A 14,996-nucleotide genomic window follows, 5' to 3' on the forward strand; every position below is an offset into this window, starting at 1 on the left:
ATTAAGCGTTGGTTCAGGGTTCAGCACCCTAGAGAGGTTTGTGCACATTTTTTTGTTGTTTGTTACTCGTTCAGTTCAAGTCCTGCCTTGGAGACAGGATAGATGCTCATTTGTGTGAAGCCAGGATCTTGCCAGGACTTGTTTGGGGTTTCTGAATAAAAAAGCAGGAGGAGAGGGCTGTGGTAGTTATGGCAACCGGGCTTATGAAGTCTCAGCTCTGACTCACCCTGGTTATGAGCTTGGAGGTGAGTGCCATTGCTTCCTGTCCTGTATTCCTTCTGTTAATTCTGGTCCTGGAAGTGGGGGCCAGGAGGCTGGCATTCAAGCTGACCTTTCTGGTGGCCTACTGTGTGCCTAGAGTTGAGCCTGAGCTGTGGGCACAAGTAATTGGTCCTTGCCCTTCAGAAACTCGGCATAATTGGGAATTTTCACTTTTGTTAACACATATATACCTACAGGACTTGATAAATAAAATGTCTTTGCTTCATCCTGGTTGACATTTACCTTTTTGGGTCTGTGTTTCCTGAAGTACTTTTAACTTCTTCTGAGCTCTGACACAGTGTTTTCTCATTTATTTTTCACAACAATCTAACACATTAGTGAAAGCAAGCACGATAGATTCTTGTCATTTGACACATAAGGTCATGACAATTCAGAAAGAAAAAAGAATTTGGCTGATTTTACTGGCTCTCAAAGAAATAGCCGAGTGGATAGCAGAGTTCCAGTGCTCGTGGTCGATGGCCAGTTCTCATCTGAGCGGGCCATGCTGGAGCAGCCCTAGATTTTTCTGCCGTTGTATCCACGTTTAACTTGAAAGAGCCCAGGGGTCCCTGGAGGGGGATGTTTCCAGATTGAAGCCCACAGAGGACATCCCCATACCTCTTATGCCTCCCAAAGACATATTACTCCTAGGCATCTGATGCCATCGCAGAAACCAGGACACTGTGGCATCCATCTCAGCTGGCCCTGGCTCCCCTGAAGCAGAGCAGTCAGACTATACAGAGGGCTCCTTGTGGGTGCTACCCAAGGAGGACGCTGGTACTCTGAGCCCAGGAAGGCTAAGTTTCTAATTATTGGGCAATTAGGTGAGTGGGAACAAATGTTGAGTCAGGCAAGATTTGTCAATAGGTGAAGCATCTTTTCCAGTAGTCACAAATTGGTTGTAGGCTGAATTCCAAATATAGGTATGTTTTGTTTGGCTTTTGTATTTAAAAGTTTGAATGCTTTTAGAGAGGGCATTTTTTCTTTAGCCCTCACTATTATTCCCTGTTGTCTTATAGATGGCCTTCCTCACTCATCTCTCTTACTTGCCGGTCTCCCGTGGGCATTTGAGTTGACTTCTACATCTCGGATCAATATTTCTTACTTGCCCTTCTGCCAGTATTCCTCTTGCCCAGGTGTTTGATGGCTTCAGGCTTTCTAGACTCATTTTCTTTTTCCTACCCTACCCGTAACTGTCCTTCTGGGTTTGTGTTTAGGCTTTGAACTTAGCTTTTTCTTGGCCTCTAGTAATACTTGCTGTCACCTTGGACTATATTTGATAGTCTAATTACTGTTCCGGGATTCAAAAGAAGTACTGCTTTATCCAAAGAAATGAAATTTTGAAACAACTTTATTGAGATAAAATTTATATATCATAAAATTCACTCATTTAAAGTGTACAGTGGGAATAATTCTCAAATGTCTTAGGGAACATTGGTAGAATAGATGAGTAGTTTCCAGACTATGGTATTTCATGAACCAGAAAACTTTAAAAGAAAATTCTGGGGACCAAAGGCCAGCTTTTTTACTTTTCTGAGTTAAGGACCTTAACATAGAAACAACCCACTGTCATCCTTCATCATCGTTATCTCATTTTATAAAAGGACGTTTTAACACTAAAAAGATAGAAATGATATAATTTCAGAAAAAAGGACCTCTCTTTATAGTGGACACTTTTAAATTCCTTGTTTCAGGACCGTTGGAATGAATTGTGACAATAAACAAACCACTTCAAAACTCAGCTTTAAAATGATAGTAATTTCTTTTTGTATTGCTCTCTTAGAACTGTAGTAATAGTTCACATTCACATACCCTTCAGATGCCCCAAAATAAAAAATTAAACCAGCCAGGATGTGGAGGAATGGGAACAACAAAATGGAATACAGGCACTAACAAATGAACCAAGTATTACAAATTGACAACATAATCATACTGACTTGGGTAGGGGAGAATGGAACTAAACTAAGTGGCCTTGTGAAATGATACCTTGACTAGATACTGCAAAACTAAAGACAAAGGAGCTGTATGTAAATGTTGTAATCTAGTTTGGTAAATGTGTTTCTGACAGTGGTATGGTTAGTAATTTTGAAATTACTTTGTATGTATACTAGGATTGAACAGTAAATAAAACATTGCAGATAAAAAGAGCCAGTTTTCTTACTGTTGGAGAAAGAAGTTGCAAACAAGGAAAGAGAGGGGAGACAAATGAACCCTGTAGTGTTGATTGAAATCTCAGGTATCAGTATAGTCTGTGGCCATATCACCCTGCATGCGTGCAGTCTTGTCAGAGATACCAGTATAAGCTTGTACTTTTTAATAGTTGTTGTTGTGCTGCCAAGTTGTGTCAGACTCTTCTGCAACCCCTTGAACTGTAGCCCACCAGGCTCTCTGTCCAGGGAATTTTCCAGGCAAGAATACTGGAGTAGGTTGCCATTTCCTTCTTCAGGGAATCTTCCCAACCCAGGAATTGAACCCAGGTCTCCTGCATTGCAGGTGGATTCTTTACCGCTGAGCCACCAGGGAAGCCCACTTTTTAATAGGTCCACAGACAAATAGATATAGAAATATAGATGTGTATCAGTTCAGTTCAGTTGTTGAGTCGTGTCCGACTCTTTGCGACCCCATGAATCGCAGCACGCCAGGCCTCCCTCCCTGTCCATCACCAACTCTCAGAGTTCACTCAGACTCACGTCCATCGAGTCAGTGATGCCATCCAGCCATCTCATCCTCTGTCGTCCCCTTCTCCTGCCCCCAATCCCTCCCAGCATCAGAGTCTTTTCCAGTGAGTCAACTTTTCGCGTGAGGTGGCCAAAGTACTGGAGTTTCAGCTTCAGCATCATTCCTTCCAAAGAAATCCGAGGGCTCATCTCCTTCAGAATGGACTGGTTGGATCTCCTTGCAGTCCAAGGGACTCTCAAGAGTCTTCTCCAACACCACAGTTCAAAAGCATCAATTCTTCAGTGCTCAGCCTTCTTCATCCATCCATACATAACCACAGGAAAAACCATAGCCTTGACTAGACGGACCTTTGTTGACAAAGTAATGTCTTTGCTTTTGAATATGCTATCTAGGTTGGTCATAACTTTCCTTCCAAGGAGTAAGCGTCTTTTAATTTCATGGCTGCAGTCACCATCTGTAGTGATTTTTGAGCCCCCCAAAATAAAGTCTGACACTGTTTCCACTGTTTCCCCATCTATTTCCCATGCAGTGATGGGACCAGATGCCATGATCTTCGTTTTCTGAATGTTGAGCTTTAAGCCAACTTTTTCACTCTCCACTTTCACTTTCATCAAGAGGCTTCTTAGTTCCTCTTCACTTTCTGCCATAAGGGTGGTGTCATCTGCATATCTGAGGTTATTGATATTTCTCCCGGCAATCTTGATTCCAGCTTGTGCTTCTTCCAGCCCAGCGTTTCTCATGATGTACTCTGCATAGAAGTTAAATAAGCAGGGTGACAATATACAGCCTTGACGTACTCCTTTTCCTATTTGCAACCAGTCTGTTGTTCCATGTCCAGTTCTAACTGTTGCTTCCTGACCTGCATACAAATTTCTCAAGAGGCAGGTCAGGTGGTCTGGTATTCCCATCTCTTTCAGAATTTTCCACAGTTTATTGTCACAGTCAAAGGCTTTGGCATAGTCAATAAAGCAGAAATAGATGTTTTTCTGGAACTCTCTTGCTTTTTCCATGATCCAGCGGATGTTTGCAATTTGATGTCTGGTTCCTCTGCCTTTTCTAAAACCAGCTTGAACATCAGGAAGTTCACGGTTCACATATAGCTGAAGCCTGGCTTGGAGAATTTTGAGCATTACTTTACTAGATGTGTATACACATACATAAATTTCTTATCTCTGATTCAAAGACAGAGCCTAGAAGCAATGATAACCTAGTAATAATTAGCACATCTGTTATGCAGATCAGTTCAGTTCAGTCGCTCAGTCGTGTCCGACTCTTTGCGACCCCATGGACTGCAGCACACCAGGCCTCTCTGTCCATCACCAACTCCCGTAGTTTACCCAAACTCATGTCCATTGAGTTGGTGATGCCATCCAGCCATCTCATCCTCTGTCATCACCATATCCTCCTGCCCTTGATCTTTCCCAGCATCAGGGTCTTTTCAAATGAGTCAGCTCTTCGCATCAGGTGGCCAAAGTATTGGAGCTTCAGCTTCAGCATCAGTCCTTCCAATGAATATTCAGGATTGATCTCCTTTAGGATGGACTGGTTGGATCTCTCTGCAGTCCAAGGGACTCTCAAGAGTCTTCTCCAACACCACAGTTCAAAAGTATCAATACTTCGGCGCTCAGCTTTCTTTACAGTCCAACTCTCACATCCATACATGATTACTGGAAAAACCATAGCCTTGACTAGAAGGACCTTTGTTGGCAAAGTATTATGCAGATAGTGGATTCTAAACACTGTTCTTCAATAAAAGACCTAGAACTCCTTGAAAAATGGTTGATTCAAAGGCTGGGGAAAGGAAAATTTAAGATTAACTTGGAGCTTCTTTTGGAGCCAGAAAGTAAGGAAATACTTGAAAAAAGAAAATGATGGACAAAAGGGACTTGTCAAAGGAACACAAGAGTTAACCTGAAGAAGCTCCTAGTTGCCAAAACTGAAATAATTTGAGCAACAAAATAATAATATTGGACTATAACTCATAGAATAAAATATCTTTGAGAACATATTGATAAGATAAATAAGTATATGGAGAAGTGGCAGTTTTTCCTTATAGTGAAATTTCAATTCATAAATGTGTAAGGAAGGGAGTAGAAAATTGCTATTAACTGGGACTCTGTAATAACCTAGAGGGGTGGGAAAGGGTGGGAGGTGGGAGGGAGATTCAAGAGGGAGGGGACATACATACAAATACGGTTAATTCATGGTTACATATGATAGGAATCATACCAATATTGTAAAGCAATCATCAATCAAAAGTAAATAAATATAATTATGAAAAAATTAAATTACAAAAAAAATTGCGCATAGACCATCACCACAGTGATAATTGTTGCAAGTGGATTCCCTTAATTGTGTGCAAAGGTTTGAGGAAAAAGGGGATTTGTATAATCTCAGTGTTTCTCCCATGATTTTCTTTAAACAATTCAGGGGTTTTTAGTATACACACAGTATCATGCAACCATCACCCCATTTTCATCCTCTCCAAAAGAAATAATTCTTATGAGTGGTCATTCCCCACTCCTCCCTTCCTCTAGCCCCTGGCAACCATTAATTTACTGTGTCTGATGATTTTTCTATTCAGTACCTTTCATATGAAAGGAGTCATATAATAATATGACTTTCTGTGTCTGTCTTCTTTCACTTAGTGTAAGGTATTCAAAGTTCATCCATGTTCTACTATATATTAGTATTTCATTCCTTTTTTATTTATTGTGTTTTTTATTGATTTACTTCTTTATTCCAGTTTTATTGAGATACAGCATAATGATCTAAAGTATTTAATTCCTTTTAGTGGATGAATAGTATTCTTCTGAATGGCTAGACTGCATTTTGTTTGTTCATTCCTTAGATTTGATGGACATTTGGGTTGTTTTGCCACATTTTGGCTATTGTAAGTAATGCTGCAATGAACATTCATGTAAAAGTTTTTGTGTGAACATATTTTTTTAGTTCTTTTGTGTATACACTAAGTGCAGAGTTGCTTGGTTCATATGGTAACTCTTTGTTTAACATTTTGAGGAAATGCCAGACTATTTTCTACAGTTTGCCATGATTTTTGTTTACCACAGTGGAAAAGCTCAGTAGAGATGGCTTTTGTTAGTTGATCAAGACCAGTATCACCAGTATAAGACATGTTGACATCATGAACCCTTTGATATGATGTTTTGGGAAGAGCATGACATAATTTCTCTGGTGCTTCTGTCAAGGTGGCATGATTTGAGTTTAATCATGACAAAACCCAAACAATCCTGAATAACTGATTAGTATTTCTTGAGGGTGTCAGGGTCATGAAAGACAAGGGAAGACTGAGGAACTGTTGCCAAGTGCAGGAAATTAGGGAGAAATAACAACCATGGGCCATATGGGATCATAGCACAAAATAGGACCTTAGTTTCCACTAAGTTTCCACTTAGTTTCCACACTGTTAAGGTTTGAAAAGGATCTTTAGTTTGATTACTAGTATTAGTTTCCCAGTAGTTGTCTATGGCTATGTAAAATATTAACACTGGGAAAAGTCGTGTGAGTGATGTATGGAAACTCTCTATATTAATATTCTTATAAGTTCTGTGTAAGTTTTTCCAGTGATCATGTATGGATGTGAGAGTTGGACTGTGAAGAAAGCTGAGCGCCGAAGAATTGATGCTTTTGAACTGTGGTGTTGGAGAAGACTCTTGAGAGTCCCTTGGACTGCAAGGAGATCCAACCAGTCCATTCTAAAGAAGATCATTCCTGAGTGTTCATTGGAAGGACTGATGCTGAAGCTGAAACTCCAATACTTTGGCCACCTCATACGAAGAGTTGACTCATTGGAAAATACCCTGATGCTGGGAGGGATTGGGGGCAGGAGGAGAAGGGGACGACAGAGGGTGAGATGGCTGGATGGCATCATCGACTCGATGGACATGAGTTTGGGTAAACTCCGGGAGTTGGTGATGGACAGGAAGGCCTGGCGTGCTGCGATTCATGAGGTCACAAAGAGTCGGACGCGACTGAGCTACTGAACTGAACTGAAGTTTAAAAGTAATTCAAAGTAAAAGGTTTTAAAAAGATATCCAGTCATTTATTCTTGCTCACATGTCTGCAGATGGGCTAGACTTGGCTGACCATGGTTGGGCTCAGCTCCAGTCTGCAATTTGGGTCCACATCTGCTCCATGGGTCTCTCATCCCTCTTGGACCAGAATGCTTGTAGAGCATGTTCTTCTCACAGTGATACACAATTCTGAGAGAAGCCAAACACACAAACACATTTCAAACCTCTGTGGCACATTTGCTAACATCCTGCTGACTAAAGCATGTCATAGGCCAAGTCCAAAGTCAAAGGGTGAGAAACTACTCCTAGTAGGAGGGACTGTGAGGTCACACAGCACAGGGGGTGGATGGAACAGAACTGGTAACAGTGATACAATCTACCACTCATATTTTTCCCCCTCAGGGAGCTAATGTTAGGGAAACAGACACTGCAGGCTTTGCAGGCCTTTTTGCCTTTCTGGGTTCCTGTCTTATTTTCTGATTATCCCCTTCTCCTCTACCTCCCAGTCCTTAAGTGTATCTTGTGACTTTTTGGCTCTGCTCCGTTCTTCTCCAGTATTCCGCTCCCTTCACAGAGGCTCTAGAAGGAAGCAGGTTAGATCACACTTTATCTCTAACTTGGCCTTTTTCCCAGTGGGGTGGAAACATTTGAAATACTGGGTTTTCTGTTGCTTCTGCCACTGCTGCTGCGGCTGGTTTCATGTATTTTAAATGAGCGTAACCCATATTTTAAGTTAATGTTATTGTGGTTGCTCTTGCCCCCTGTGGTGGCTTATGTGAAGGGAGTAATTTTGGAATTTTCCCTAAATAAAATAAATTGATTCACATGAGATCCTAATCTCTTCCTTGGCCAGTTTAGCACAGTCTAACTTGTTATTTTCTTGAACTTTTAAAGTCATGTACTTTTTCTCTTTTTTATTTCTACTTTTGATCAAAAGTCTGAAAATTCAAGGTATTATTATTGTTACTATTATTCTTACTGGTATTAGTATAAATTACTACTAAAAATAACTATCAACATGACTACTGATTATTATGAATCTACTTGCCCTAGTAAAAATCTTTGTTGTCATTTCCTTATACTACTAGATAACTCTAGGATTTTCTCACTTCCATTTTTAATTTTTCACTTAACAAATAGTTACTGAGGATATGCCATATGCTTGGATATGTGATAGACCCTGAGAATAAAATGGTGAGCATTTTTATTAGCCAGATAAATAAAAAACTTAAGATATAACTATTGATTGTGATAAATGTGATTGAGTAAAAGGGTCATGGTAAAGAGTTCCCTGGTGGTCCAATAGTTAGGATTCAGTGGTTTCACTGCTGTAGCCCTGGGTTTAATTCCTGGTGGGAGAACTAAGCTCCCTCAAGCTGCCTAAGAACTAAGATCTGTCAAGTGTGGTCAAAAAAAGAAAAAGAAAAATGGTCATGGTGTTGTGAAAGCCTTTGGGGGGCAGCCAGATCTGGTCTGGGGAAATACAGGATGCCTCTCAGCTTCTCAGATGGGATTGGAAGAATGAAGAGATGGAGGCTGGGGTTGGAAGGAGTGTTCTGGGTAAAGGGAACAGCAGGTGAAATGCCCTGTGGTAGGAGGAAGCATGGTTCCTTTTGTGGAATGGAAAAAGGCCATTGTGGCCTAGAGCATGGGGAATGAGTAGTGGACAGGTTTGAAGAGGCAGGCAATGGCTAGATACTAAACAGGGCCTTGTTGACCAGTGTGAGGATTTTCATCCATAAGAACTGTAGGAAGTCACTAAAAGGTTTGAGGTGGGGGAATGACATCATCAGATTTGTATTTTGGAAAAAAAAAAATCATTCATTGTAAAGAGTAGTTTGATTAGGAGGTAATTATAGTTAGTAGAGGGCAGTTGGAAAGCTTTGGGAGTATCTGGAAGAGAGATGGTGATGGTTCTAAGGGCAGTGGTGGGGAAGACAGAGAGAAGGATGTAAATTCAAGAGAGACATGGCAGGAAAAACATGAGATTTGGGAGATTGATTGGATATGGGAAATGTAAAGTAGAGAGAATATCAAAGATGATCTGCTTAGCTTCATACATTTGGAGATGGGATTTTTTTGTTTGTTTGTCGTGCATGGCTTTGGGATCTCAATTGAAGACCAGGGGTTGAACCTGGGGCCACAGCAGTGAAAGCACCAAATCCTAACTGCTAGACCACCAGGGAACTTCCTTAAAGATGGGGTTAATATTAAAGAAGTTACCTCTTAGCCCATGGTCATAGGAATAGAATAGAAGTTATTAGTTTTTTGTTGTTTTTGCCAGGATTTGGCCTCCTCTCTTCGAAGAACCAACTTCCTCAGCCATTACTTTTATTTTCCTACCCCAAACTGGGCTTTAAGTAGTGCTTCAAGCTATCAGCCTCCACAGTCCTTCCAGTTCTTCTGGCCTCTTCTGTTCCTTGCCTCTTGAATGCATCCTGTCAGTTTCTGAGTCTGAATCTTTGCATGAAGGACTCCATCTATTTGGGATTCACTTTTTCCCCAGTCTGAGTCTCACTTCTTATGTCATTTAACACCTGACTTAACCTTATTCAGGGAGCCTCTGCAGAGAAAGGTTTTCCCGTTCTACTTGAACATACCTTTTTAAAAAAATCTTGAAGCCTTATGGATGGATTTGAGGTTAGAAGTGGATCATCACACACATACACTTATGTACTCAACTTGGCTTTTAATTTTTAGTCTAAGGTAAAGAAACTCCCTGCTGAAGTGTGATGGCAGGAACAGAAAACAGTTGTCTTGGCCTGGTGATTCCTTGGCTCCTTGGTTCTCTGATGGAGGCACAGTGGTTGGTGTAGCTTGTAGTTCACTATCATCTTCCCAGAATTGAGAAAACTTGAATTCTTGTTACATCATTGCTCTTTTACGCTCAGGATTTACCTGAACATTCCGAGAGAACTTGTGCTGTATGCTTCCCTTGAAAGAATTTTTCATGTTGCAGTGTCGCTCCAAGTACCATATACCTCATAAGCCTTCTCTGTCTTCATCGCTTCTAGGTCAGGCTGTTCCTGCAGGATCCCACGTGCGGCTGAATCTCCAGACTGGGGCAAGGGAAGTGAAACTCCACGATGAGGACAAGTTTCAAACTAATTTGAAAGGGTTGAAAAAAGGCAAAAGGTACAGTGTCAAGCCTGGGACTAGGAGACTGACAGCATTGACCCTATAATGCTGAAAGTAATGACAATGTATTGTTCCTTTTTTAAAATTAATTTTTAAATTGGAGTATAATTGCTTTACAGTGTTGTTAGTTTTTGCTGTACATCTGCTTGAATCAGCTGTATGTGTATATGTATCCCCTCCTTCTTGAGCCTCCCACTCACCCTCCACTCCCATCCCACCGCTGTAGGTCGCCACAGAGCACCTGGCTGAGCTCCCTGTGCCGCACAGCAGCTTCCCACTAGTTATCTGTTTTATACATGGTGATGTATATATGTCAGTGCTACTCTCTCAATTCGTCCCACCCTCTCCTTCCCACCCTGTGACCATTCTTTACATCTGTATCTCTAGCCCTTCCATGCAGATAGGTTCATCAGTTCCACTTAATGTATTATTTCTTGCCCAAATACATGTGGATTTAAAATTTTTTGAAATTTAATAGCTTAGAGTTTATGATAAATATTTCAGGGTTTTATGGATGTTTATTTCTATGGTCTTTGGAAAGAAATAGTTTGCAAAGCAAACTGATACTTTAAAAAAAGGCTGTAGGGGAATGCTTAACCTGCTTTAAAAATGAAGTCTTTTTTCCCAGTACTTTAAGAGCACCCATTTGAATCCCAACAATTAATGCGCTGATTCCAGATGAGTCATCTATTCATTAAAACAGGCCTGTTAGGCCTTCTGCTTTACAGTAATACTTCCTTGGTGGATAATAAAATTGCATTTTAAAGTCTTTAATTCAGAGTAACTTTTCGTCTTAAAACAGGCTTTCTTATAGTATAAAAGTTCTCCAGTGGTAAGAATTGCCTACTTTGTAATAATCAGTTTAGTTGATTTACCTTTGGGCAATTCATAGTCTCTATTTTTATGTTTTTTTTTTTTTTTCTTTTTGACTTAAAAGTTTTCTTTGCTTGCTATTTCCTGTGTAAGGGAGGAGGAGGCTGAGGCATGGGGTTATAGGGGCTGTTGGAATTGTGCAGTTTGAAAGGTCAGTATAAATACCAACCATAAAGTTTCTAACACAAGGACCAGTAAATTATGGCCTGCTGCAAAATATTGGGGCTAATCCCTGTTTTTGTATGACCCACAAGTTATGTGGTTGTTAATGGTGTTTTATGGTCGAAAAAAAAATAATATTTCATGACTGAATAAAATTATGTGAAATTTGGATTTCAGCGTCCATACTTAAAGTTTTATTGGAATATAACCATGTTCCTTCATTTATGTATTGTCCATGGCTGATTTCCTGCTGCACTGGCAGAGTTGAGTAGTTGGGAAAATCGTCCCATAAGGCCCACAATATTATCTGGTTATTACAAATAGTTTCCTGTCCCTGTTCTAATATGGCCATGTCTCGTTTTATTGTGCCTCACTTTGTTGCACTTCTCAGATACTGCATTTTTCACAAATTGAAGATTTGTGGTAACCCTATGTTGAGCAAGTCTATTGCTACCATTTTCCAACAGCATTTGCTCACTTCATGTCTTTGTGTCACATTTTGGTAATTCTTCAATTATTCAAATATTTCAAACTTTTTCATTAATATTATATTTGTTATGGTGATCTATGATTAGTTCTTTGATTAGATCTTTGATGTAACTATTGTAATTGGTTTTTTGGCTTATATTGTTTTTGTCATGTATTTTTTAATTAAGGTATATACTTGTTTTTTTAGACATAATGCTGTTGCACACTTAATAGACTATAGTGTAAACATAGCTTCTATGCACCAAAAAACTGATGTGACTTACTTTATTGCAATATTTACTTTATTGTGATGGTCTGTAACCAGTCCCTTAATATTTCTGAGATATGCCTGTTCATGTAAGTATTGGGAATCAATCATGGATTGAGCAAGGTTAGTGTTACTCAGTCCTTGGATTTTTATTATTTTAGCAATATATTGAAGTTAGAGATGAGGCAGAAGGGGACCTGGCAAAAGGTCATCCATCCTGTCCATGTGGCACTCACAAGATCACAAAATAGCTTATTCAGATTTGGGCATTTTTCACTATCAGAAAATTCTATTTTGTATTATGATCTGTAAAATAAGGAGCTATTTGTCGTCCTTATAGTCACCTCAAACTGGGACGGATCTTTATTTTTCCCTGCCTCTCCAGATGGGCATGTACCTGGAGTAACACAGATTATATGATGATTACTTTCTCAGAACCATCAAAGAAAGAATCAAATCTCATTGTTGTAACCCCTGTCAATATCCCTCCATTTCTAGCATGCATATACATCTTTCAGTGTCTCAAAGTATTTAGGGAGAGTGTCTCAAAGTATTTAGAAAGTCTTTTCTCACATCTAAGCCAAGTATTATTTTTGAGTAAAAAACCTATTTTTTCCCTGGTTTAAGAATATTGAGTTAGGAACTTGGGAAGTTTGGTGCTTTTTTATTAATATTTGTTGGTTTTAATATTATGAAAAGTAATTTCTCCAATACCTGGCCATACATAGATCATCAGTGAAAGAAAGAAAGAAAGAAAGAAAGAAAGAAAGAAAGAAAGAAAGAAAGAAAGTGACGTCGCTCAGTCGTGTCCAACTCTTTGCGACCCCATGGACTGTAGCCCACCAGGCTCCTCTGTCCATGGGATTTTCCAGGCAAGAGTATTGAATTGGGTTGCCATTTCTTCCCCAAGGGATCTTCCCGACCCAGGGATCAAACCTAGGTCTCCTGCATTGCAGGTAGACGCTTTACCCTCTGAGCCACCAGATCATCAGTAGGAGCATTTACTGCTTCACCTGTTGCTCCTGTCTTTTTAGACTAGAAAGAGAACCATCCATGTGGTCTATAGTAGAGACACCATGAGAGAGGAATATTCATTCCTACTTCTGCCTCTTTACTTTTCTCCTTTGAAATGTTTCTGAGGGCTCTGCCTTGGAATGTCCTCCAGGGTAAGCTGGACATGTCTTCTTCCTTCTCAGTGTTTATAGGTAGCAACAAATCTGTTTGAACAGAAACCCAAAGACATTGACAAGGTGGTTGAGGGTGTTCAGTGCTGTGAGCTCAGTGAGTCTCTGGTGGTGACTTTCTCCTCTTGCAATGAACCTCCTTCTGTGCTCCTTTAATTCCACTTCACAGTGTCTTCCTGCTTCTTCAGTCCTGGAATGGGAACAGAGACCAAAGGGCAGGGCTAATTTTCAAATTGTTACAATATTTTGTTTACTGACTTAACTGTTTTGAGAAACAAGACCCACAGCTTTCCATCAGTCTGTCGAAGAAGTTGGTGATCCTGTGAAGTTAAGGACCACTGGCTAGAGAGATGGGATAGTCCATTCAGCCTAATCCACAGCAGCTTCTCCACTAGTCCTGCTGGGCATGTGACTGGCCACACTGCTACCTAGAGCTACAGTTTCTGTGACATCTAAAGCCCAGAAGAGGTCTCCTTACTCTGACTTGTCCCAGAGGGGTCTCTGGGCACTTGCTGAGTTCAGTGTACAGTTGGCTCTCAACTGGTGTTCCTCTTGCTATTTGTGTATTAGACATTGCCATCTTCATTGGTTTTAGTCTGTATCCCTGTCAACTTCTCCATAGTACTTTTTTTGCCTTGGAACAATCAGCTTTTTGAGTCATCCTCTTACATTTAGAGGACCAAACTGCATCCAAGTTGTTCCATATTGGGTTGTGTATTTGTTTGTGTGTGTTTAATTGCTAAGTCCTGTCTGACTCTTTGTGAGCCCATGGACTCAAGCCCTCCAGACTCCTCTGTCCATGGATTTTTCCAGGCAAGAATGCTGGAGTGGGTTGCCATTTCCTCCTCCAGGAGATTTTCTTGACCCAGGGATTGAACCTGCGTCTCCTGTGTCTCTGTATTGACAGGTGGATTCTTAACCATTGAGCCATGTAGGAAGCCCTGTTGAGAGCATTTACCACAGTATCATATGGTATAATAGTTAAGGGAGTGGGCCATGGATAGGACCATTTACTTATTCCACCATTCATTTCACAAAAGACCTATTGAGTGCCTGTGTGCCAGGCATTGGGGATACAGTAGTAAATAAAACAGACAAGACTCTAGCTTTATTGAGGCTGGCAAGCAGGAAAAGAGAAATAAGTATGCAAGTAAGGTAATTATAGATTATAATAAATACTAGGGAAGAAATGAGGTGATAAATCCCTGATGGAGGCTATTGGATTGGCCCAAAAGTTCATTCAGGTTTTTCTGTACCATCTTGTGAATAACCCAACAACCTTTTTGGGCAACCCAATAGAAAGGACGGTTTGAGAAGACCTTGTCAAAGCCTGAGACCTGAAGGATAAGGGGCACTTAGTCATGCAAGAGGTTAATTTTATAGGGTTAGAGTTAGAGCAATTCAGTCAGAAGAAACAAGAAGAGTTCCTGGCTTTGTTAAGGAAAGGGCTTTGTCAAGTTCAAGAAAAAGGAAAATGATCAGGGTGATTAATGGGTAGGAGAAGGAAGAAGACTAATATGAGATGAGATTGGAAAGGTATGAGGGGCCTAATCATGTGGAATTTTGAGGAGCATGTTGAATGTTCTTCATTTAAGTAGAATTGTAATGGTGAGCCATTGGAGGATTTTGGGTAGGAGAATTATTTAATGTAATTTAGCAAGATCATTATATTTGCTATGTATACCGAGGATAGATTGAAGGTGGACAAGAGATGAACAGAGACAATTGGAATGTCATTTAAGTGGGTGAGGTGGTTTAGTCTGTGGTGTGTAACAAAGAGTGGATGAATTGGAGATTTAATTTGGAGGCAGCAGCAATAGCTTTACAATTTAGGGGTTGGAAAAAGGGGAGTAGGGGTTCAGGTAAAGCCTCATTTGGGATTTGCATAACCAGGTACTGGAAGGTACTATTTATTGAAATAGAAAAGAT

General features: G+C 40.3%; 1 protein-coding gene across 4 annotated transcripts in view; it reads left to right on the plus strand.

The window, feature by feature from the left end:
• Nucleotides 1–14,996, plus strand: part of SIL1 (SIL1 nucleotide exchange factor) — a 256,472-nt gene that overhangs the window by 136,186 nt on the left and 105,290 nt on the right. For all 4 annotated transcript variants that reach the window (XM_027546350.1, XM_027546348.1, XM_027546351.1 and 1 more), the window contains exon 4: nt 9,989–10,109. In XM_027546350.1, the coding sequence (XP_027402151.1) occupies nt 9,989–10,109 (121 nt within the window). The remainder of the gene's footprint in view (nt 1–9,988; nt 10,110–14,996) is intronic.

The sequence above is a fragment of the Bos indicus x Bos taurus genome, chromosome 7 (assembly GCF_003369695.1).
Source record: "Bos indicus x Bos taurus breed Angus x Brahman F1 hybrid chromosome 7, Bos_hybrid_MaternalHap_v2.0, whole genome shotgun sequence".
Classification (NCBI taxonomy): Eukaryota; Metazoa; Chordata; class Mammalia; order Artiodactyla; family Bovidae; genus Bos; species Bos indicus x Bos taurus.